The sequence below is a fragment of the Kogia breviceps genome, chromosome 10, assembly GCF_026419965.1.
Source record: "Kogia breviceps isolate mKogBre1 chromosome 10, mKogBre1 haplotype 1, whole genome shotgun sequence".
Classification (NCBI taxonomy): Eukaryota; Metazoa; Chordata; class Mammalia; order Artiodactyla; family Physeteridae; genus Kogia; species Kogia breviceps.
The window spans coordinates 5476873-5503427 of NC_081319.1; the positions used below are offsets into that span (position 1 = coordinate 5476873).

General features: G+C 41.5%; 1 protein-coding gene across 1 annotated transcript in view; it reads right to left on the bottom strand.

The window, feature by feature from the left end:
* SYN2 (synapsin II) overlaps positions 1 to 26555 on the bottom strand; it is a 171312-nt gene that overhangs the window by 44376 nt on the left and 100381 nt on the right. The window contains exons 2-3 of the mRNA XM_059076109.2: positions 2487 to 2544; positions 1126 to 1217 (exon numbers count right to left, since the gene is read on the bottom strand). Of these exons, the coding sequence (XP_058932092.1) occupies positions 1126 to 1217; positions 2487 to 2544 (150 nt within the window). The remainder of the gene's footprint in view (positions 1 to 1125; positions 1218 to 2486; positions 2545 to 26555) is intronic.

The following is a 26555-nucleotide window of genomic DNA, read 5'->3' on the forward strand; positions in this document are numbered from 1 at the left end:
GCCCCGGGCTTGCGGTCAGCTCCTGAGTCCCCACGCTGCAACTGGAAGGGCCTGCCTTATTTTTGCCAGATCCCTCCCAGCAACCTGACATGGGCCTTCCTGTCACCAGCCGCTTGGGTCATGCATCCCTGTGATTCATCCCATTTGCAGTTGGAGGAGCCCACCATTCTCTCTAGAAAGAGCTTCCTGAGCTCACCCCCACATGCACAGACGTCTCTTTTTCTGTCCTCCTCAGTCTCCAGGATGGATGAGCTCACATTTCCTGACTTGAGGCTCCAGACACCTGAGTTCTGCCTTCCCTGTCACGGACCCAGGTCCTGTTGGACACTGGCGGCCTCAGTGTCAGGGTAGTGTAGATGGAGGTAGGGAGAAGGGTGAAGTGAACACTCTTCCTGGGGCAATACCCTGATGTCTGAAAACCTGAAGCCACACGGAGCCCCAGGGAAGAAGAGCACGTGGGAACCTTTCTCCCTCATCTGGAATCCTCATCACTTCCCTCACAGAGCTGTTGTGTTACAACTGATGATGTCTGTAAGTCACCCAGCACCCCACCTGGCATGTAAGTGCTTTGTAATTGCAAATGTTCTTCCACCCACAATGTCCCTTCCCACCCCAGGCTTTCCGATCAGACTTATGAGTTCCCAGAAATTTGGAACATAGAAAGAACACAGGGCTGGGAGTTACGAGAATTCACATAGAACACAGGGCTCTGCTGCCAACTTACTGAGGGAATCTAAGCAAATCAATGTAAAAAAGGAGGCTGAACCAGAGCAGAGGTTTCCAAACTTTTTTTAAAAAGCAGTGGAACCCTGTTTTCCAGGGGAAACATATTCAGAGATAAAAGCCCAGAGCTGCACTGGCTGAGGAAGGGCCAGAGTCTTGGAACACCTCTCACAGGAATCCAGGTACCGCCCAGAGAGCTCTGAGCCCGTGGAGCTTTCTCTACCAGTGGACTACGACCTCCCTGAAGGCAGGAGCTGGCTTCCGCTGCCTTCCTCTAGCACTGCCGCACAGCACACATCATCAGCTCCTGTACACTATACATAGCAGTGCTGTCCCACTGCGAGCCAGAGATGGTAACTGTGGTGACAGTGACAGTGACCCAGAGGACAGCAAGGACCTTACCGGACAACCTTTGTGCCATTCCGGAGCACCTGCATATCCACAGCATAGGTCCCATCTGCATGGGCCACCAGGTTGAGCTCTGAAAATTCTGCCTGGAAAATAACAGGAGGAGATTGAGAGCGTAGATTTCATGCTATGTGTTTTTTACTATGATAAAAAATGAATAAATGAAAATAACAGTAGGGGAGTAAGCCCACGGTCCTGATTCTGCGAGGCCCTCCACATAGCAGCAACAGCATCCCTTCCACCAAACATTTTTTTACCGTTTGCAAAGCATTTTCCCAAACTGATCTCATCTAACTCTCACAGCTACTCTGCGAGGCAGGAGGGGCACAGATAATTATCCTTATTTACCAAAGGAGCGGCTAAGTGACTTTTCTGGACAAACAAAACTTATTGTTGGCAGAGACAAGAACAAAACTCAGGCCTTCAGACACCCCACCCAGCATCCTTTGTGCTGCCTCTCTACAGAGCAGGAATGCAAACTGGGGCAAACATGCCCTTTATCAATTTCAACAGAAATACACTAAGTTTCAGTTTAGACAACTGGGCTTTTAGTTCTGCTCCGTCCCAACTAGCTGCATAAGATGTTCAGGCAAGTTACTTGTTCTCTCTGGGTGGACAGTTTCTCCCATCTATAAAATGGGAATAATTTTTTTATTAACCTTGTCTATCTAATAAGTTATTTTAAGAACTGAATCCAACAATGGATAGGAAAAGTACTCTGTAAATCACAGCACACCATGTAAGGAATGACGAGGAACTTCTATCATTACACAGAAAATACATGCATTGTTTAAAATGGACATCCCCCATCCACTCGAATGGACCTAATCTCTATTTATCATGAAGCAAAGGGTACAGGAAGATAAAAAATGAGCCTTTCAGGATGCCACTGCATTAAGACCAGGCGGTGTTCTTTTCTAAGTTCTCTTTGAAGGGTAGCCTCAGGTGCAGAGGAGGCACCACTGGAGGCCGCACACCTGAATGGCAGACGTGTGCCTACCCAGCAAGACCATGCCACCAGCAATATGTAGGTGTGGCCATGTCCTAGGAAGACATTCCTCTGAAGTATTCCTCAGCCTGAGAACCCTGCACCCAGAGGGCCCCAAGAGCCACGCTGCTTGTCTCTCAACGGACACCAGAGCCATGAAGAGAAGTCAGCGAAGCTGAAAGATGCAGCCTTCAGGACCATGTCTCACAGAGAGAAAAGTCCTGGAAAGGGTTGGGGGAGGAGATGGAGAGCCTAGAAGCTAGTGATGGACAGTGATCTCCACTTGGCAGAACTAAATGGTTCATTCTGGAATGTCAAGAGGGGCCAACAATGATGCAGATGCAACCCTGGGCTCCAGGCTGGTTACCTGTTCCACTTTGATATCATAATCTCCAAGGACTTTTTTGCCCCGAAAGCACTTGGCCCTGGAAAAAAGGGAAAAAACCCACACAAATTAGTTCTGTACAGGTGTTTGTGGTTAGAAATTCACTCTCACAAAGACGAGGACCATGGCAGACAGAATCCCAGAATGAGAGTCAAGAGAACTCTGTCGCGGTTAGACCCTAAGTCTGCTATTGGATCACCATGAGACAGCCTCAGGCAAACCATGGCCTCCCCTCTATAAAATAAACCAAAAGGCCTTTCACTCTCAGGCATTGTGATTTTATTATAACATCCTTGGTCTTTCCGCTACAAAAGGAGTCTAAAAGTAACAATTTCCCTAATGTTACTCCTGGTAAACACTGGGTCAATTTTATACATCCCTATAGTTTCCTTATCTTCCCCCATCCTGCCTTTCACTCTGATTTTCTAGTTGGTTTCCACCCTTGGAATGTTAGTTTCTAAGGAAACTGTTATTATTTTACCTCTTCATACCCATACATCCAAAAAGGATTTGAGACAATAATTTAAAAAGCAAATATATCCAACAACACAAGGATTAAAGGACAATCAATGAATGAAGGAGAGTTAATTATACCAGAAAAAAAGCAGGGGGCAGGGGGAGAGGCTGAGGAAAGCTACTATAATTGAACACAAAACCTATCCTGTGTTTCTGAGCAGTCAAGAGAATGAGTGAAGCCTAGATACACTGTACTTATTATCTTCCCATTTTGTCACGGAGCTGGAGGAACCTCACATTACAGCTGCTGGTAAGGGGACTGTTTATGCTTATATTTATAGCCATTGCTACTTTGCTCTTCACCTCCCCTTCCTCTCATAAGAGTTTCTTATCTGCCTTTATAGGCTGGTTCTCTACCTGTAAAAAGGGCCTTTCCACATGCTACCTAGGTTGGGCTTGCTTCCCCAGTGCTTGAAATTTCAAATTAGTATGTTTCACTGGAGGTTTTCTAAAAGTCCCTCTCCAAAACAAAGGGATAAACTAACATTTATTGGGCATCATGTTCTAGGAATTATGTGCTAGTTGCTTTCAAGAACATCTCGTTTAGACCTCATAACAACTTATGAGATAGGTAGAAAGGCATTCACTTTCGAGATGAGGAAACCAAGACTCAGGGGATAAAAATGGCACATTCAAGGTCATATGGCAAGTGAGTGACAGAACCAATATTCACACCCAAGTCTGAGTCCAGAGTCATTGGGCTGCACAGCACTGTCTCCCTGTGCTCATTCATTCCCGCCATCCTCATTCCCAGCGTTACAAAAACTGACTTGTCTTGTATGCCGCGTTGCATGTGTCTTTTCCCATTTTCTTTCTTCCGTGCAAAAGGGACTTGATGTTGTGAGCACTAGTTCCACTACGAATACTTCCTACACCGGTTCCTGTGAACTACCCAGGACGAGGCCAGGCTATTTCCTTTCCGATCTGGTTCTGGAACAGTCTGTCCTAGGAAGCTGTCATGTGTCCTATCCAAGTCCCTGGCTACCCTCAAATTGCTCCTCAGAGGCATTCAGCCATCCTGGAGCTGGATCACTGAAGTCCACCCCCCTACCTCTGCCCCAATTCCTTCTTAAGCTTCATCAGCTCGCTTCCAGAACCCTGTTCAACGTTCACAGCTCAGCAAGCCCCTTGGGCAAGGGGCCTGTAGCACATCCCGTCCCTTTTAGGGTTCCATCTTATTTATGGGTTTAAATAATAGTCTATGCATGGCACTATCACTGCTCTGCAGATCTTGAGGACTCTGTAGGTCTTAGACCACGACTATAAACAGAAGGAAGTGGAGTAAATGATCCAAGAGGTCCCTTCCCTGTGTTGGTGAGGTGTGCCTACCCTGTTACCAGCAATGCTTTTCTGATGCTTCCTCCCATCTTCCGGTCTCAAAATAGCTCTCCTTCTGTGAGGTGAGTCTCAGAGGCGTTAACAATAACCTCTCATTCTGTATGATGCCTTGCATTTTCAAAGCACATTCTTGCCTTATTTGTCCCTTACAACTCTGTGAAGCAGCCAGGACAGACAGTGCTGTCCATTTAACCAATGGGGAAAGAAACGCAGAGCAGCTAAATAATATGCTCAAATCACAGAGAAGTTCATAGGAGTTAAGCTTAGAACTAAGAGTTTATGTCTAGGTACTTAGATGCTGCCAAGGTTTTTAATTCACTCATTTATTTTGTGGGTTCTGAACACTGACACTGAAGTATAAATATAGATTCTGTCTGCATTTATCTGCCACTTTCTGCACCTGCCCATTGACCAAGTTGGCTAATGATACTGTTTTCAGGCCTCGTGCCCACCCCAAACTCTCCAATTATCTTAATGCCTTTTCCTTAAGGTAATCTGTCCTCTTGGGAATCTTAGTTTGTGCTTCCTGGCTCTGGGTGATGGACCTCTCTTGGCTGAGCCACAGTCTTATAGAAAAGGAGCCAAGATGGCAGGCGATGGAGCACAGAGTCTTCTTCTGGAGAACGAGCACATTCTCCCAGGCATTTTCATGAAAAATTCTGTAACTTGCAAGCAAGGGACAGAATTACTTCCTGATCCTAAGAGAGCACTGTTAGGAAGCAGTGTGCTAGAATTGAGAGGGGTTCTGGATCACAGGGCTCTGGAATCACAGTCTGCATGGGAATCCTAGCTGTATAGTTTTTTGGTTGTGTGACCACAAGCAAGTGGCTTAAAAAAAAAAAAGTATGTCACATGGTTAAACCAATAAATCTATCTATCTTTGAAAGAATAAGGTGGATAAGATGAAAAATACATGTTTCCTTTCCCATTTCTCTTTCATCATACATACTCCCCATTATCAGTTGCAAGCATATCCTTCCAGTGTGGGGAAATTGTGTGCATATATCTGCATACATATATGTTTCAAACATACATATGGCATCATGCTATATAAACTCTTCTTTTTTGAACCTTAATTTTTTATTACACTTAAAAATATACCAGTCCTTTGGGTAATGTAGACATTTAAAAATATTAATTCTTCCCAATCCATGAACATGGGATATCTTTCCATTTACTACTTTATAATAACTTGTATAGAATATAACCTATAAAAATATTGAATTACTATGTTGTATGCATGAAACTAATATTGTAAGCCAGCTCTACTTCAATTAAAAAAATACATCTTAGTGATATGCTTTCAACACATACTGATAGACCTCTTTCTTTGTAATAGTTGCATGAAATTCCATTTGAAGTTCATACAGTAATTTAACCAATATTTACTGGTGATATGGAGGTTCCTTAAAAAACTAAAAATAGAACTACCATACGACCCAGCAATCCCACTACTGGCATATACCCTGCGAAAACCATAATTCAAAGAGTCATGTACCACAATGTTCACTGCAGCTCTATTTACAATAGCTAGGACAATGAAGCAACCTAAGTGTCCATCATCAGATGAACGGATAAAGAAGATGTGGCACATATAATACAATGGAATATTACTCAGCCATAAAAAGAAACGAAATTGAGTTATTTGCAGTGAGGTGGATGGACCTAGAGTCTGTCATACAGAGTGAAGTAAGTCAGAAAGAGAAAAACAAATACCATATGCTAACACATATATAAGGAATCTAAAAAACAAACAAAAAAAGGTCATGAAGAACATAGGGGCAAGACGGGAATAAAGACGCAGACCTACTAGAGAATGGACTTGAGGATATGGGGAGGGGGAAGGGTAAGATGGGACGAAGTGAGAGAGTGGCATGGACATATATACACTACCAAATGTAAAATAGATAGCTAGTGGGAAGCAGCCGCATAGCACAGGGAGATCAGCTTGGTGCTTTGTGACCATCTAGAGGGGTGGGATAGGGAGGGTGGGAGGGAGGGAGACGCAAGAGAATATGGGAACATATGTATATGTGTAACTGATTCACTTTGTCACAAAGCAGAAACTAACACACCATTGTAAAGCAGTTATACTCCAATAAAGATGTTTTTAAGAAAAAACAACAGGGCTTCCCTGGTGGCGCAGTGGTTGAGAATCCGCCTGCCGATGCAGGGGACACGGGTTCGTGCCCTGGTCTGGGAAGATCCCACATGCCGCGGAGCGGCTGGGCCCGTGAGCCATGGCCCCTGCGCCTGCGCGTCCGGAGCCTGTGCTCCGCAACGGGAGAGGCCACAACAGTGAGGGGCCCACGTACCACAAAAAAAAAAAAAAAAAAACCAAAAAAAAAAAAACAAACAAACAAAAAAAACAAACAAAAAAAACAAACAAAAAAAAAACCCCAAGTATAAAGACGTCCCCAGTGGTCCAGTAATAAAGAATCCACCTTCCAATGCAGGGGACAAGGGTTCGACCCCTGGCCGGGGAACTAAGATCCCATAGGTCACGGGGCAACTGAGCCCGGGTGCCTCAACTAGAGATCCTGCGTGCCGCAAACTACAGAGCCCACGCCCCCCGGAGCCACGCGCCATAACTAGAGAGAAGCCCGAGCACCACAATGAAGAGCCCGAACGCTGAACAAAAGATCCTGCACGCCTCAACAAAGATCGCACGTGCCGCAACTAAGACCCAATGCAGCCATAAATAAATAAATCTTAAAAAAAAAAAATTACTGGTGAGCGTTTAGATTTCCAGTGTTTGGATTGTTTTTACTATTACAAACAGAGCTACAATGGCCTACATTTAAGAATATATTCAGGGCTTCCCTGGTGGCACAGTGGTTGGGAGTCCGCCTGCCGATGCAGGGGACACGGGTTCGTGCCCCGGTCCGGGAGGATCCTGCGTGCCGTGGGGCGGCTGGGCCCGTGGGCCATGGCCGCTGGGCCTGCGCGTCCGGAGCCTGTGCTCCGCAACGGGAGAGGCCACGGCAGGGAGGGGCCCGCGTAACGCAAGAAAAAAAAAAAGAATATATTCATAAGGTAAATTATTTTTTCCAGCTTTATTATGACAAACAAAATTGTAATATTTTAAGTGTACACCATGATGATTTCATACATGTATACTTTGTGAAATGGGATAAGCACAGATTAATTACCACACCCATCACCTCACATTACTACCTTTTGTGTGTTGTGTGTGTGTGTGTGGTGAGAACACTTCAGATCTACTCTCTTATTAGCAAATTTCAAATATACAATACAGTATCATCCGCTACAGTCACCACATTGTACATTAGAACGATAAATAATTTATTGCAGAATTGCTGGTGTAAGGAATAGACAGAGAGTTTTTACTGATATCGGCACACTGCCCCCCACCGAAGAAAAAGATTATATCACTCTCCCCAGTGTTTGAAAGTTTGGGAAAGTTACTTCACCTCCCTTAGTTACCCCACCACAGTCCCTTGCTTAAGCTGGGCACAGAGAAGGTGCTCAGTAAGGACTTTCCGACGGCCATTCTTGTCAAATCAATCCAAATTCACCCCCTGGTGCTCAGTCTAAACAGAAACCAAGATGTACATACTTGAAGCACAGACTAAAAATATCTCTGGTGCGTGTGTTGTCAATTTCCCCCTATTGTAACATTTTCTTAACAAGCCTACCAGCTGAGGATCTTTGTGAGTTTAATGGCTTGCCCAGGCAATGAACCACCCCCCCTTACTGCTAAAATGAGTAGAGGCTTCTAGGTTTAACTCTTCTTACTCAAGGCACAGAACACCCTCAGGAATTCCCATCCTCTGGCAAACTAAGGCTCATGAGGCTGAGGAGACATCATCAGAGACTTCTCTACTAAGGCTGCCTCTAAACTTGGCCTAACCTTGCTAAGCCCAGCTTAAATACTCCCTCTTTATGCATGGGGAAATGGAGAAAAGTCTAGAATTAGGAGCCAGGGGAGCTGAGTTCAGGCCTAGTTCTACCACTTCTCAGCTGTGTGACTTTGGGCAAGTAACAGCCTCTCTGAGCCTCAGTTTTGTCACGTATAAAATAGGGCTAATAATGACTTCAATAATAATAGCAGGGGCTTCCCTGGTGGCGCAGTGGTTGAGAATCCGCCTGCCGATGCAGGGGACACGGGTTCGTGCCCTGGTCCGGGAAGATCCCACATGCCGCGGAGCGACTGGGCCCGTGAGCCATGGCCGCTAGGCCTGCGCGTCCGGAGCCTGTGCTCCGCAACGGGAGAGGCCACAGCAGTGAGAGGCCCGCATACCAAAAAAAAAAAAAAAAATAATAATAATAATAATAATAGCAAATATTCACTACATACTAACCACTATCTTAAGTATTCTATGTATCTCACCTCATTTAATAATACCTGACTCACAGGTTGCTGTGAAGACTTACTGAAGCCAGGTAAGAATAAATGACATGAAAGTATTTTGGAAACTCTGAAATATTTTGCAAATATAAAGTACTATTAGCAAAATGCAACAAACATTCATGTACCAGGTATTATTGCTGTTTTACTATGACCAGAGCCAACATGCCTTCTTCCTCTTCTGAACTTGCATCCCATTTATTGTCTACTCATGATATTTGGCTTATAGCATCATCATCTGATACCACCTTTCAAACTCAGTTGTCTAATAGTCTGTGATACCCCTCCCCCACACCAGCCTCAGATCACTGGATTATGCAACAATACTTCAGAGCAAGCACTATCCACATGAGCCCTGGATTCTCCATCATTTTGGATTTTAAATATTGATTATGTCCTGTTGTCATATTACATGCTCTGAGCTAAGGCTTGTACAAATATAATCAACATATCTATAAATTTCCAACTAGTTCCCTAAACTGTGTACTTATTCACAATCAGGGCCTGCTTATCGACTGGAGATGTTAGGATTGATGGTGCTGGCTGGACAGATGTAGAAAACCAGAAGAGGCCACCCTCAGGACTGAGTGGACTGAGTGTGTCTCTGCAGCCCCAGCCGTCTTCTCCTTTCTTCTTGCAGGTGCACGTCCCAGGGTGTCATGTTCTTTCTTCTCTCTTCTTCCCCACATGAAAATCTGTTCTCAATCTCCATCCACACCGGAACTAAAGGACCTAAAAACAGCCTAGAGTGTAAATCCTCCTTGGGTGCCTGAGGCTCGTACCGGGATCAAAACCTGAAGCTAGAAGATGAAAGTACTATCAATGCACCTAGTAAATGCCTAGCACTGGTTAGAGATAAATGTCCAGACAAGGTGCTTAGTTTCTGGGTCTTATCGTCTATAACTCAGGCCCCATTCTTCTGGTCAAGCATCTCAAGGCATCAAGAAATTATAAAATAAACTAGAAATAGTAGAGGAATCTATTCCCCACCCTACACTCAAAGGGTAAATCAGGCCTGCCGGTCTTGGAGAGAGTTTGTGGGCGCCTGCCGCCACCCCCTGGCAGGATGTGTACTGCAGACACGCCATAGTCCTCGCTCACTCACCCACTGAGCTGACTCCACTGGCTCAGTGATAGCCCTCCAGGTGCTTATTTGCTGCTCTGACAAACCATGCCTGAAAATTCACTATTTCTCCTAAAAAGTGTGTGTCCACATACCCCAAGCTAGATAGTTGGCTTTTTGCCATCTGTAGAAAGAAAGGATGTGATTTATCAATAAATTCAGCAAGAATTTACTGAACACCCAGTGGTAGGTGCTGGAAATGTAAAAATGCATTAGTAGGTGCCAAGCAGAGAAAGCACAGTCTAGAAAGGGAGACCAGTATGCGTGTCGGTAATTGCTAAGGACCCTTTCAACTCTTAAGATTTTTAGCTAATATTCACATTCCCACCTTTCAATCTTTTCCTTTAAAAAATAATTTAATGCACATGACTAAAACAACAGCAATAAAAGTTTCCTCTAGCTCAGAAAGATGTACAGTGAAAAGTAAGTTTCCTCCACCTTCATGAAGCTCACAGGTTAGTGGAGGGCAGAAGCATACATAAAAGATCCTAATACGGGGTACAAGCTGTAGCAGGGGTACGGACAAGGCACTGTGGGAACCCAAAGGAGGGAGTTCTCTGCCTGGAGGAGTCTGGGAAGGCTCCAGGGATGCAGCTCAGTCTTAAAGAATGAGGAGGAATTGGCCACACAAGAAGCAGAGAGCAAAATTGAAAGGCACAGGGCGCCGCAGCGGCCCAGCTGACTGGGGGAAGGGCACGCAGGCTGAGCAGCGAGAGCTGAGGCTCCTGAGAAAGGGAAGGGATGCGCTGTCAAAGAACGTCAAACATCAGCCTGAGTAGTTGGGACATAACGTCTAGCTTCCAAAAGATTTTTTGAAAACTTTTTATTATGAAAAATTCTATTCTCAGTAATCAACATATTGCCAGTCTTTTTCATTTATCACCCTCACTGTTGTTGTTAGGACTGTTGTTTGATTGTTTCAAAGCAAATCCCAGATATCATGTTATTTCTCGTGTAGAATTTTAAGTAATATCTCTAACTGGTAATGCCTTAAGATTTTTGTTTACTGTGGCAAAATATATATAACAAAATTTGCCATTTTAACCATTTTCAAGTGTACAAGTCAGTGGCATTTAGTGCATTCACAATGTTGTGCAACCAACATCGCTATTTCCAAAACTTTTTCATCATCCAAAACAGAAACTCTGTGGCCATTAGGCAGTAACTGCCCATTCCCCCTCACATCCACCCCCCCGTCTCTGATAACCTCTAATTTACTTTCTCTTTATGGATTTGCCAATCCCAGGGAAATGACTTTTTAATAATAATTATTATTTAATAATTAATAATAATTTAAAACATCTTTACTGAGTCTACATTCAAGTTTTCCCAACTGTCTCCCAAAACACTGTCAAAGATTTTAAGCAGAGAGGTGACATGATCAGATGTGCCTAAGATCTGACAGGCCACATTGTCTGGGACACAGAAGAGATGGCACGGAGCCAACCAGGGCTTGAGATCATTTGGGAAGCTGGTGCAGTAATTAGACTTCAGGACTTGCTGTTTTCCTGGTACATGGCAAACCAATAGCTACTGTACAACACTCATCAGGCAACTCAATTGATCATTTGATTGAGTAGGGCTAGGAATTTAAAAGCTAGCTGGGAAATGACAGTGATAGAAAGTGACAGAAAGTATAGGACACACACCTCATATAGATGCTCTGGAACAAAGCCATAAATAAGACATAAAACAGGCAGGCCTTACATTGGTAAAGGGGTTCTTAACTCAAATTTGGATTTGTAATCTAATTCATAAACCATAAAACTTTTTTTAGTACATGGAGAAATGCCTGTTACAGATAACTGGTTTAGGAATAAGATACAAAGAACAGGAAGAAGTGAACAGTTTTCTGGATGAAGGCAACGTGCTGTGGCTGGTCCTTGATATTATTAATTCAGTGATTAAGTAGTTAAATCAAATTCTCTGCTACTTCTTAGATAGAAAGCAAGCTGCATGGCGTCTTAGTTAACATTCATATAAATGATCTGGAAAAGAGTGCATGGGGAAATTGCCAAGTTTGCAGATGGCATTCAGCACTTCCAGGGATTAAAATGCCAAGTTGATTAGATATAAAGTGAAAGAAGATGTGGATGTGGGCAGAAAAGTGGCAGAGGAGTTTTAATGTGACTAAGTGTAAGAAAACAAATTATATTCAATGAGAAATGATTTTATCAGGGGATCATGAGTGTTCAACTACAATCCAAAAAAGAACCTGAAATAACAGAAAATTGTTTCCTTAAGACATTAGTCCTGTGAGATGTAACAGAAAAACACAAAAAGACCGAGAGAATGAAAGGTGAAAAATAATGTTGATTATCATCAGAAAGTTTATTGGAAACCCAACATAAAGGGTTTCTTACACTCTGAACTCATCCTGTACAAGTCATAGTACTTTCATATTTGTGATACAGCATATCACATCCACTTGTCTAAACACAAATGACATGATGAAAGCAGAAATGGCCCAGAGAAAAACAAAACAAAATAAAAAGGCTCTGATTTTAGGAGAGGCTGATATAATGAGTCTTCTTCAGTCTGTAAAGGTAAAGATCCAAAGGGCACAGAAGGGTGTAAAGGAGCGAAAGAGAACTTGAGAGACTACATACTACATACATTATTCATCCCAGATAACCAAATTAATCTCACGATATTTCATGCCTTACAGGAACGTCATTTCAATGTTACTGGTTTTATAGGAAAAGGAAGCTCGGATAAATTAAGTGACTTGCTTAAAAGTAGCAGTGAGTAGGTGGCAGAGCTAGTAAAATTAAATTTCAGCACTTCTGATGATCAAGTTTAGAAATCATATATCTTAGATGGGAGCTGTGCTCTACTCATTTTTGTAGCCTCAATGCCTGTCTTACTCTTCAACACACAGTAAATGCTCAGAAAATGTTTATGGAGTTATTAAAATGAATACAGCTAGACATTTGGAGGTTAATATCAGAGACAGTAACCATGCTCAATCTGACAGAGTCCTGGGCTTTTAGATCTCTGAGGATACCTACTTAGTCCTTCTCTGGAGTTTATAAAATTCCCTCAAGTGATTTGCAGGAGGGCTTCAACAGAGTTAGGTGGCAGATGAGACCCCTTAAGGAAAACAGCAATCTCAAAGTTCTGAAAATGACTAATTTCTGAGTAAACACACCAGCTGTGACTTCAGTTGGGAACAGCAAATCACTTTCTGAGCAGATTTTCTGAAGATGTCTATTTTGGGGAATAATTAAATGATGCAGTATCACAAGATAACAAGATTATCAAACACAGAAAAAAAAAAAGAATCCTGTAACTCAGGAGAACACATGATGGGAAGATTAGATGCATTTGTCTGTAATTATAGTGGAGCTACAGAACAGAATGCTTTGGAGTCATGGGACAGATTCACTTTCCATGACTGGCTTATAAAATTAAATCAGGCTGATTTGATATTAGAGTAAAGTAGGTCAGTATTAAAGTTCGCTTTGGAGAAATATCAAGCAAGTATAATTTTTGAAAGATATGGATTTCTTTTATACCAGAAAAACAGGGATCCTAGCATTGACAAATGTCCAGGTTTAATTCCAGTGTCAGGTCACAAGTCATACCCCGAATCACCACTACCATCAAAGCCATCCATCTCTAGATATATAGAAATGTCCACTATGATCTGAGCCCATCCTTCTATTTTAATCTCCCACTGTTTCCCTCCTGCAAGACTGCTGCGGAGTCTGTGTGAATTAGAAAAAGGCATTCCTTCCTGCAGGTGGACACTCCTACACCAGGGTTCTTGGCTTGGGAAGCAGAGTGTGGGTGTGCGTTTCACCCCGACTTGTCTCCTCAGTCAAATGCCCTTGTACGGTGAACCACCTGAACAAGCATATGCAGGCGCCCTGTCCTACTACCATTCAGACACTGAATGGTACTGCTAGGTCAAACTGCCATTCAGACACTCTTTCCCAACTATCTCTTGTCAAACTACTGCTTCTGTGTATTGGTCCATATAGAAATCACCCTTTTCTATGGAAACAACCTAAATGTCCACTGACGAACAAATGGATAAAGAAAATGTGATATATACATTCGATGGAATATTGTTCAGCCATAAAAAAGGGGAAATACTGCCATTTGTAGCAACACGGATCAACCTGGAGGACACTACGCTAAGTGAAATAAGTGAGACACAGAATGATAAATACTGCATGACCTCATATGTGGAATCTAAAAGAGTCAAACTCAGAAGCAGAGAAGAGAATGTAGTTGTCAGGGGCTGGAGGAGGGGGAAATGAAGAGATGTTGCTCAAAGAATCCAAAGTTTCAGTTATGCAAGATGAATGAGTTTTGGAGCTCTGATGTATACGGCATAATAGTTAACAATACTGTATGGTAAACTTGAAATTTGCTGAGTTCTCACAGAAGAAGGAGAAGGAGAAGAAGAGGAAGGAGGGGAAGAGGAGGAAGACGAGGAAGGGGAAGGGGAAAGAGAAGGGGAAGGAGAAGGAAAAGAAGAAGAAGGAGAAGAAAAAGGTAATCTCAAAGGCGTTGTTTTTCTATTCCACTTGCTTGTGTGGTAAATCACACTGATTGATACTCAAATGTTACATGAAACTTGAGTTCCTGGGATGAATTCCACTGGGCCATGATGCATGATCCTTTTTATATATCATGGGATCCAATTTGCTAAAATGTTGTTAAGAACTGTTGCAACTATGTTTATTGGGGATTTTGGTTTGTGGTTTTCTATTCTTATGGTGCCTTTGGTTTGGTGTCAAAAGTAATAATCTTGGCTTCACAGAAGGAGCTGGGAAGTAAGAAATTTTGTGGAACTTGTATTATCTCTACTACAAATGTTTGAGAGAGTTCATCTGTGAAGCGACCATAGGTTTTCTATTTTGGGTCCAGGAATTAATCTTACTTTATCATATAATGTGCTTTTTAATACTTAATTGGATTCTATTAGTTAATATGTGACAAAGAATGAATGCATCTAGATTTTTAAGTGCACTGGGACAGATATTGGTTTCTTATTGCTCTTATTCAAATTATTGTCAAGGTTATTCTAGCCTCAAGAAAACTGGATGGAGAGTCTTCCATTTTCTTTTCTGGTACAAATTTTATGAATTTTTTTAGCATGTATCCTCAAGCTTATTAAAGTAACATTTAAAAAAGAAATCACCTCTCTCCTCATTTTTTTTTTTTTTTTTTTTTTTGCAGTGTGCGGGCCTCTCACTGCTGTGGCCTCTCCCGTTGCAGAGCACAGGCTCCGGACGCGCAGGCTCAGCGGCCACGGCTCACGGGCCCAGCCGCTCCGGGGCACGAACCCGTGTCCCCTGCATCGGCAGGTAGACTCTCAACCACTGCGCCACCAGGGAAGCCCCTCTCCTCATTTTTAAAGGTCTCAAACAAGTTCTGCCTCCCTTTTGAAAGCTTCCCTGTTCTCCCCTCTGTGGTGGTTTCTCCTTCCTCTGAAAGCTTAGTCTGAAACCTATTCACTTGTCATTTTAAATAGACTCAGCTTAGTATCATCTGCTGATTTTCTTTATTTGTGCCTCTTCCTCCCTACCGTATCACCCTCTGAGGGTGCACACTGTCTTATACTTCCTTCTGAGTCCCCCACTACTCACCCTCACGTGCACCACTGCCTTATACAGAGCACACCTGGGTTAGTTCATTTTATGTGTCAACTTGAAAGGGCCACAGGTGTCCAGATATTTGCCTAAACATTATTCTGGGTGTGTCTGTGAAGGTGTTTCTGGATGAGATTAACATTTGAATCAGGACTGAGGAAAGCAGATTGCCCTCCCCAATGTGAGCGGGCCTCATCCAATCCACCGAAGGCCTGACTAGAACAAAAAGGTGGAGTAAGGGAGAATTTACTCTCTCTGTCTGTCTTTGAACTGCGACATCAGTCTTCCACCTTTAGTCTCAGACGGAAAGATATAGCATTCCTGGACCTCAGGCCTTCAGAACTGGACTGGAACTATACCTTCGGCTCTCTTGGGTCTCCAGTTTGCCAACAGATCTTAGGATTTCTCAGCCTCTATAAATGTGTGAGCCAATTCCTCATGATAAATCTCTCTCTCTCTCTTTCTATATATATCTATAATCTTATCTCTCTCTCTTGCTCTCTCTCTATATATATATATCTATATAAATAGATATATACAGAAAGAATATATATAATCTATTATCTATTATCTATATGTTATCTATATTATCTATGTATTATCTATATATAGATAATAGATGGATGGATATAGATATAGAGCTCCTCAACTGTTATAACAAAATACCACAGACTGGATGCTTAAACAGCAGACATTTATTTCTCACAGTTCTAGAGGCTGACCAGTCCAGATCAAGGTGCTGGCCTGGTAAGGCTCTTCCTGGCTTGCGGACTGCAACCTTCTTGCTGTGTTCTCACATGGTCGAGAGAGAGAAAGAGCTCTGGTCTCTCTTCCTCTTCTTATAAGGACACTAATTCCATCACTGGGTCACTACGCTCATGACCTCATCTGAACCTAATTACCTCCCAAAGGCCCCACCTCCAAATACCATCATAGGGGGAGTTAGAGTTTCAACATATGAATTGGTAAGGGGGCAGGGGGTGGAGACACACAAACATTCACGCCATAACAGCACCATTAATAAAGACCTATTGCTTGATTCCTGGCAGAGGACACCCACTCAACCTGGGACTTGAGGGAATGAGGAACCACAATACATAAAAGAGTATCACAAGAATACACAATGGTATATGTTCCTCAAATGCCAAAAACAAACAGCCATTTACCTCCTTTCAGGTGGGATATACACTCCCTGAATCAAAAGGAAGAAAGAGACCCTTCTCCACCATGTCACATAGAAACGAGTCAGTTATTCAAGCCAACTCAGAAACTTTGCATTTTAATCAACTGCTGAGTGGCATGGCACAGTGGAAAGAGCATGGATTTTAGGATCAGAGTAACCTGGGTTTAAATCTCAGGTCACCAACTTACTACCTAAACTTGGGCTCTTTACCTCTCTGTATTTTCATCTGTAAGATAAGGATAATACCCATTTCTAAAGTTTGTTAGATTCAAATGACGCTGCCTTTACCATACTCCACAAACATGCTAAACTCACCATCTCTTCTGGGCTTTTGCACTTGCTGTCAGATACTTCCTTCCCCTGGATCTTTGCATGTCCTGCTCCTTCTCACTAATTGAGTCTCAGCTCAAACATTACTCCCTCAGTGATGTTTTTTTCTGACTACCTGAGCTAGGTAGTTCCCACCCCTCCCCATCATTCTCTTTATATAATCTTCATAGATATTATCTTTACTTCAAAATTACCTTGACTATTTATTATTCATTTCCCCAACCGAAATGTAAGTTCTCTGAGAGGAGAGACCTTGCTGTTGTGATAACTGCTGTGTCAATTCTGTGTCCAGCTCTATTATAATGCCTGGTACATATTAGGTGCCCAATAATATTTGTTGAAAGAATTAATCAGTATATAAATGTGTATCTGGTATATAAATGTGTATCTAGCACAGCACCCATTCACACATTTTAGATTCTTTTCTTCCCCCTTTTTATGTAAAAATCACTCGGTTAAACAATGTGCCTGTGTGGGTCCTTTGAAATGGAGAGCACTTCAACAAAATGAATTCACTGAATGCTGATCAGGCATTTATAAATGTTGACAGAAGTATGGTCATTTACTTCCATGTGCAATGAGACTATCTTCCATCTTAATGTTCTATTTTAGGTACAAATCAACATACCAGTTATTGAAGTGTTTATAGATTTTACTCTCATATGAGACGTTAATAACATAATATTCTCTCAGCTTTCTGAGAGGGAAAATTTTGCTTAGAGGTCTTTTATTTATAAGGAAACAGAGGCCCAGAGAGAGGAGACACTTGACAGTTCAAGGTCAAACAACTAGTCAGAGGCAGGTGCATTCTACCATGCTGCCTCCTTAGAGTAAGAACTGCAAGTCTTCCAAAAATCGAAGAACAGTGGAATTCAAAGACAGAGATCCCGAAATGATATTATAGGATGTGGAAATTGAGGATATGATTTCCATTTGGAGTGCTTGTGAGATCAAGTATGATAAAGAAGATAAACAGCTAAGCATTACAGAAGCATGAGAAGTTTTTAAATTTTTATCACTTCGCTGATGCATTGATTCTGTTTGTGATACTGCATCACCAGGGCATGGTTCATATAGCAACTTGCTGGAAGGAAATAAGAAAAGAGCTCTCCCCTCATTCTGCTCTCATTAGCAAAGGAGACTTGACTGTCTTTTCCCAGTCCAAGTGCAAACTGCCATGACTGGTACTATCAGCCTACTCACCACCATGGCTGGGCAGAAACGTCCTTGTACCTCAAGGCAACAACACTCTGGATTTCCAAATCCAAACCCAGGTGGCACATTCCATTCTACAATTTTCCAACCGGCACCAATTCAGGGGGAGATATTACTCATCAGAATAAGCACTAACAACTAAATTTTGGCAGGTTGGGAGACGAACACATGCCACAGGCTCCCAGATGCATCCAAGTTTAGCAACATGGTACCAAATGGGTTCTGAATGGAAAAATGGATCTTAGATGCTATATTCTCATTTTTATAGGTGAAAAAACTGAGGCGTAAGGGGAAAAGTGGCCCAAGGTCATGAGGTGGTAACCCTCATCTCTTCTCAACAGTGCTCTTTTCATTACACCAAGTTGAGCTCACAGTGGATCTGGATTGAAGCTCATGCCTTAGAATTGAAGCACAAAGATATATGGTACTGCCCTGGCTCTATTCTCCTCAGTTAATTTGTCTATCCTCTCGATCACCTCTAATGAGCCGCTGAGGATACATGGTCCTCACATTCAACAAGCCTGAAGAATAATTTAAAAAACCAACCCAAACTGATTTGCCTGAAAACCTGGTTAATTTTATCCTTAGTGTCTCCATACATTACTTTGAAAAAGAGTTTACTATCCAGTGTTTTTATAATGAAATATATTCTATCAACCTTTAAAAATATTCTCATCATTTATTCATTCAACAAAGATTCATTAGAGTAGGTACCTACTACTTTTCCAGCAGTATGCAAAGCACTGGGTGGAGGGTAGGAGAAGGAAAGACTATAGACCTCACCCAGCTCTGCCACAAAGAATAAAATTAGTGTTAACAGAAGTACGGGAGATTATTTATGCCAGAGTTCGGGTATCAAAATTATATCAACTACAGTAAAATTGATAATAGCTAATATTTATTAAGTACTTAGTAAGCACTAGTTACTGTGCTGACTTTAAACACCTTATTCAACTAATCCTCACATCAGTCATACAAGCCAGTTAGCATCACCATCTCCTAATCTTACAGATAAGATAAATAAGGCACAGAGAGACTAATTAACTTGTTCAAGGTCATACAGCTACTGAGTGGTGGATTCAGGATTGGAGACCATGCAAACTGACTCCAGAGCAGATCTTATTCATCACTTCACACTACTTCTGAAATACAGAATTATTCAAAAAATTTAAAAAGGGGATTCATATTTTAATACTCACACAGGACAGTAAAGACAACCAATACCTTTAGATACAGTTTGGTAGCTTTCTCACTAATAATCAACCACTGTAAATATTAATCCTCTTCTTTTTTCCCACAGTGGCTTTCAGAAGAAAATTCTTTTCTTCATCAGGCTCCTAAATAACTCTCCAACTTTTGAAATTAAAGTTTTCAGTTTCTTTTTAGTTAAGACATACAGACTTTTAAAATTTCTTTATTTCTTTTTATCACACCTTACACGATAAAACATCTCTTTACAGTTCCTTGTGCTCAGTGGGAATGTGTTGTTTGATGGACATAGAGATTCAGTTTTGCAAAAGACGAAACGCGTTCTGGAGATTGGCTGCACAGCAAGGTGAACGTACTTAGCACTACTGAACATTAAAAATGGTTAAGATGGTAAATTTTACGTTATGTGTGTTTTACCACAATTACAGATAAATATTTCTTGTGCTCTTTTAGAGTTAGAATATGTAAACTTCAAAGATATTGTTAACTTAGAACAGATAAGGTCCCAGACATTCTACATATATGATTTTCTGTTTGTGTTACAGTACAGAGAAAGGAGTGATAAATTTTGATTATAGGGTAAATAATAGAGAGAAATTTTGTGTAGCTTAGGAATTCATCTGAATTGCATTTTCTTCATATGCAATTGATAAAATTTAACCACATGGTTTCTTTCTTTTTTAAATTGAAGTATAGTTGATTTACAATGTTATATTAGTTTCAGGTGTACAACATAGTGATTCAATATTTTTATAGGTTATACTCTATTTAAAGTTATAAGAGAGCTTCCCTGGTGGCGCAGTGCTTGGGAGTCCGCCTGCCGATGCAGGGGACACGGGTTCGTGCCTCGGTCCAGGAGACATGCCGCGGAGCGGCTGGGCCCGTGAGCCATGGCTGCTGGGCCTGCGCGTCCGGAGCCTGTGCTCCGCAATGGGAGAGGCCGCAACAGTGAGAGGCCCGCGTACCACCAAAAAAAAAAAAAGAAAAAAAAAAAAAAGTTATAAGATATTGGTAATATTCCCTGTGCTGTTCATTACACCTTTGTATTTTATTTGACACCTAGTAGTTTGTACCTTTTAATCCCCTTCCCCTACCTTGCCCCTCCCTTAACCACATGGTTTCTAAAGGCATTTTTAGGTTCTGACAGTCTGGGAGTTAAACAGTTAGTAGGATTTCAATATGTGATGTGGAAAGGATACTTCAAAAAGAAAAGTGGCTTAAACAGAAGTACTGCAGCATGAAAGTATAATTCACAAAGCCCTGCTAAGTGGTGGTGCAGTTATGGTATAACATAGGATATGCATATGGCAGAGGGGGAGTGAGGATAAGGTTGAAAGGTAGGATGGAGCCAGTTCCTTGCTTCCTGGTTTGCCAATAACCGGGAGAGGGGCCTCTGAAGACCTGTGAAGCTAATAAGGGAACCTTGGGAATGATGAAACAGAAACCTTGACAAGTACTCTCTCCAAGACAGATTTCTACTTGAATGTTGTTTATTTCCCGGGTTCTTGATTTTGTACTTTGGGGATTTTTTTCTAAGATAAAGCTGAACTGCTGAGGCCAAAAGTAGCTTCTCCCTTTGTGTTAACAATTCTGATATGTGGCGATGTTCATTTGAATGGCTTAGAAACTTAGTAGTCTGTCTCTCTAACATTCACGTGTAGGAAACTTAAAACTAGGTCATCAAATCCCAACTCCTATCCCAATGCAAGAATCTACACTATAATGTTCATAACAAGGGGTCGTTGGAAAAATTACTATTTTTCAGGTTTTTCGTTTTTTTCATTTTGACAGCTGATGGGACAAAATTTGTTTGAGGGCTTTATTACACACTTTATTTCTATCCTTGGTGTGGTTACCATTAAATTTTTTTTAAAACATGCACAGTTTACTTATCAAGTATAAATTTAATCACTAGCTCTACTGTCCTCCCAAGTTTTAGTATGTTTTAAGACTGATCACTCCTCTTTTCTCTTTACTCCCTTGCCATGTCACATATTACGCCCAGTATCTTAATTTCACCTTGTTTTCATACTCCCTAAATTAATCATTATTTTTGTTGTTATTCTGTACAGTCAAGTCTTTTCTGTTTTTGTTTGTTTTAGATTTACTCACATGTTTACCAATTTCTCTAGTCTCTATTGCTTTTTTCATGTCACTACTTCCTTTTGGATTCAATTTCCTGCTTCTTGAAGAATAGCTGTTTTTAGCAGTCCTTTCAGAAATGATCTCTGAGATGTAAATTTGACGCCTCTTTCCGTATAAAATTGTCTCTATTTGACCCTCACTCTTGAATAAAGGTTTACCTAGGTGGAAAATTCTAGATTGGGTGCAATTTCTTTTTTTCTCTCAGCTTTTGAGGGCATTATTCTTTTGTTTATTTTGCCATTGTTCTTGGTTTAATTGTGATTTCTTGTAGGGTATCTCTTTTATCTTTGGATGCTCTTAAGACCTACTTATTTTTTTAATTGTGTAAATTTTTTTTTTTTTTTTTTTTTGGTACGCGGGCCTCTCACTGTTGTGGCCTCTCCTGTTGCGGAGCACAGGCTCCAGACGCGCAGGCTCAGCGGCCATGGCTCACGGGCCCAGCCGCTCTGCGGCACGTGGGATCCTCCCGGACCGGGGCACGAACCCGTGTCCCCTGCATCGACAGGCGGACTCTCAACCACTGTGCCACCAGGGAAGCCCTAATTGTGTGATTTTAATTAATTAATTAATTAATCTAATATCTTTATTGGAGTATAATTGCTTTACAATGTGTTAGTTTCTGCTGTATAACAAAGTGAATCAGCTATATGTATACATATATCCCCATATCCCCCTCTCTTGAGCCTCCCTCCCACCCTCCCTTTCCCACCCCTCTATAGGTGGTCACAAAGTATCAAGCTGATCTCCCTGTGCTATGCAGCAGCTTCCCACTAGCTATCCATTTTACATTTGGTAGTGTATATATGTTAAGACCTACTTTTAATCGTTGCTGCTATGCAGTTTCACTACAGTATGTCTAGAAGTGGCCTTCTTTTAATTTTTCCTTTGGAACTCAGTGTGCTTCCTAATTGAGGTCTTTCATCAATTTTGGAAAAATTTCAACCATTACCTCCGTATTGTCTTTTTTCCATTCTTTCTACCCTCTCCTTCTAGAACTATTATTAAACATGTATTGAGGATAGTATTCTCATTCTATCCTCCATGTCTCTTAATTTTGCTTTCATAGTTTTCTTTTCTTTGTCTCCTTGAGAGGCATCATGGGTCATTTCTGCCTTATCTTCCAGTTCACCCGTTTTTCTCTTCAGCAGTGCCTGATCTCCTGTTTAAACAGCCCATTATGATTTTTTATTTCGATGACTATGTTTTTTTATTTCTGAAAACTCTATTTGTCATATCTACCATAGATAAAACATATCTATGTTTTTAGCTCTTTGTTCTTAATCATTTAAATATATTAATTTTACAGATTTTAAAAATCATCTCATAGTTTTAGATCTTTTACATCTTAAGAGGGTTTTGCAGTTTCTTCTGTGAGGCACCTCGGGTGGGTATCACTGGCTGGGTATACTTTTTATGTTAATTAATCAGCTTGCAGGACCTCAGACCACACAGGGAGTAGAAATCTAAACTCCAAACCCACATAGACCTATCATTCTGAATTCTGAGAGAGAGACTTTCTTCTTTCCAGAGACTAGGGTGAGAAAGACAACTTTCTTGTGTCTATGTATTAATGAGAAGATTCTTTTTTCTAACTACCATGTTACTGAAAGTCCCATCTCACTTGTGGGTTTCAGCCTTAATGCCTGTCTTGTGAAGACTCAAGTCTTCATTTTCTCTTCCTATGTGGGTATTTAAATCCAAGTCCCAAGATTACCAAGACAGATATCCGAAGAGGCCTGACACAACATCATCTGACAGACTTACTACTCAGTCTGTCTTTATTTTCAGCAGCTGGAGAGTCCCTTACTTTCTTGCAAGTTCAGTTATGCATTAGAATGTTGTTACTTTTTATTCAGAGCTGTTAGGAGTTTAGTGGTGGAAGATTTTAGGTTATTGAGTCCAAATTACTTCTGGAAAAAGAAGTAAGATTGTTCTCTTTTTCTGAGCTTCAGATAAGCTCAAAAGCATACTTCAATTCAGAAAACATTTACTGGTCACTTATTGTGATGATTAAATTTTTACGTGTCAACTTGTCTAGGCTACGGTGCCCTGCTGTTTGGTTAAACACTACTTTAGGAGTCAGGTAATAGCATGTAAGTACCCAGATACAGATAGGTGTATTCTATTATGTGACTAGCCTGACTTAGCTTGGAGGTGTCAGGGAAGTCATCTTGGAAGAAGTGATGCCTGGGCTTCCCTGGTGGCGCAGTGGTTGAGAATCTGCCTGCCAATGCAGGGAACATGGGTTCGAGCCCTGGTCTGGGAAGATCCCACATGCTGCAGAGCAACTAATAAGCCCATGAGACACAACTACTGAGCCTGCGCGTCTGGAGCCTGTGCTCCGCAACAGGAGAGGCCGCAAAAGTGAGAGGCCTGTGCACCGCGATGAAGAGTGGCCCCCGCTCGCCGCAACTGGAGAAAGCCCTTGCACAGACACGAAAACCCAACACAGCCCAAAAAATATAAATAAATAAATAAATAAATTTACAAAAAAAAAAAAGAAGTGATGCCTGAGCCCATCCTAAATTTAAATCGGACTTAGCTAGGCAAAATGAAATAAAAATTAAAGCAGGGATTCTGGGCAACTGGACAGCATTAGCAAAGGTAAGGAAGTGAGAAATAACATGGTGCAAAGTTGCAGTATATAAAATATGAGGCAGGGAATGATGGGAGATGGGGGCTAAAAATTTATAACACTACAACAGAGAGAGAGAGAATAAGTGTGGAAGTTTTTGAAAAAGGCTTCTTGAAGTGGTGTTTAAGCTTAATCTGGAGAAATAAGTAATATTTTAATAGGTGAAGATGATGAGGAAGGGTAGAAAACAGTACTCTGGGAGAAAACGTAGGATGCGTGAAGGGGATTCCGGGAAATAAGAACACAGAGGTAGATTATGGCCAGACTACAGAGAGCTTTGAATGATTGATGACTCCCAGAGTAGACGCTTAGATGTATTCCTTCAGGTAGTGGCTAGAGGCCTGTGAAAAACAGAAGCTAATCAGGAAATTGCGGTTATAACCCCCCCCCCACCTCCAAGGGCTTGGAAGACCCTGAAAGACACACCTGGCCATGGCATTCAGCTGCCTCTGAAAGACACAGCCAGACTAGCCAAGGGACAGGAAACATCTGTGCCACCCTGACCTTTCTGAATCTGCTCTCTCCCCTAACCTTGGCACTATAAAAACTGGGAACAGAACAAAGGCTAAGGCAAGCCCCAGCCTGGGTTCTAGAGAAAAACAATAACAAGAGGAGGGCCAACTTGATTTACTAGCAGAGAAGAAGAGGTGGACCCTGTCAGGTCTCATCAAGGAGAATATAATAAAAGACTCATTGTTACTGTTTTCTCCCCTTGTGAAATGAGTCTCAAAACAGTAAATTGTGGCTGAACGAGCACTGACCTGGAAAGAAAACCTGAGTTCTAGTCCAGATCCTGTCACTAGCCTGCTGTATGGATTAGGCAAATTGTTTTACTTCGCTGGGTTTCTGTTTCTCCATTTGTATTGTGAGGGAGTTGAACTAGACTAGTGGAGTTCTGTGGACCCCAGACTATCTCTGGGAACCCTAACTCCATTTCAACTAAAGCAGCTGCATTTTAACCAGTTTTATATATAATGAGTTCTGCCTAAAACTTTGTTTGAAAAAGAAAATTCAACTACTTAAAAAAATATAAGACCCTTGGATTTGGATCTTTAAGACCCTTTCTAACTTCAGTGGTCTATGAATTTGTGGTTTCCTGATAAGCTGCTGTTAGGGAGCTCCCACCTTAGCATCAACTGGGGCTGAGGTTGCATAAGAAACTCATGGTGAAGGGAAGGTCCAGACGGAGGGCACAAAGGCAGATAAGAAGGTGAGAAGGAGAGGAAATGAACTGGGGAGCAACATCACGAATCAAGAAATAGGCAATTAAAGGGCCAAGCCTAATAGATAGCAAAGGCTTTCCTGGCAGGTAAAATCAGGTAACCTGAAAAGGGAATAAAGATAGGGCTCCTGGAAAGAACTGGAATATGGTCTAAAATTTAAAATTTGTTTTCCTGCAAATAATAAAAACCACAAACAACAAGCGTTGCCTATAGGTGCCGCAGCATATGGTTCTGTAACAAAAACTATTGTTAGAGAGAAAACTCATTGTTGAGGGGGAAGAGAGAGCTGGTGAGGTATCCAGGAAAAGCTCATTTATTTGTTCAGTTATTTAAAATTTATCAAATTTCTGCTATGGGCCAGAACTGTGCTAGGTTGCTGGGATTACAGAAATGAATAAAACACTACCTTTTTCCTCAAGGAGTACAAAATTTGAAAGAGACAAACAAGTAAAGTGAGATGGGAAGCTTGGTTCAAAATAGTTGAAAGTTCACAGAATAGGAAAGGCACAGTTCAAGGAACACTAGCTGATTTCAAATAATAGCTAGAAGGGAACATATTTTCTTACCTGAACAAAGACGGATACCTGGCACTTAGAAAAGAAGCTTGTTTCTTGAGGGACCAAGGAAGGGAAAAATACACAGATGCATTAAAGAGAAATGATGAGGACAGGAGTGAAGGTGAGGAAGCCAGAACTGAATGCTGGGAAGAATGGGGACTGTGGAAGGCTGCGCTGTCCAATAGAGCAGGTAGCAGCCACATGCGGCTACTGAGCACCTGAAACGTGGCTAGGGCAAACCGAGATGCGCTGTGAGGCAAAATACACACCCAGGTTTAAAGATTTCACATGAAAAAGAATGTTAATATCTTTTAATGATTTGTTTTATATTGATCACATGTTGAAATGAGAATATTTTGGTCTTATTGTATTAAATAAAATATTATTAATTTCAACTGTTTCCTTTTATTTATTTATTTTTTACTGTGGTTGCTAGAAAATTTAAAATTTCACATAAGGCTCACATTTGCAATTTGCATTGTATTTCTACTGGAGAGTGCTGTGTTAAACCTCTGCCATGCCCAGAGAATAAGGTGACAGTGTATCCCTTTGACCAATATCTTTAGGAGAAAATATGGACCCCTAAACTTCCTCACACT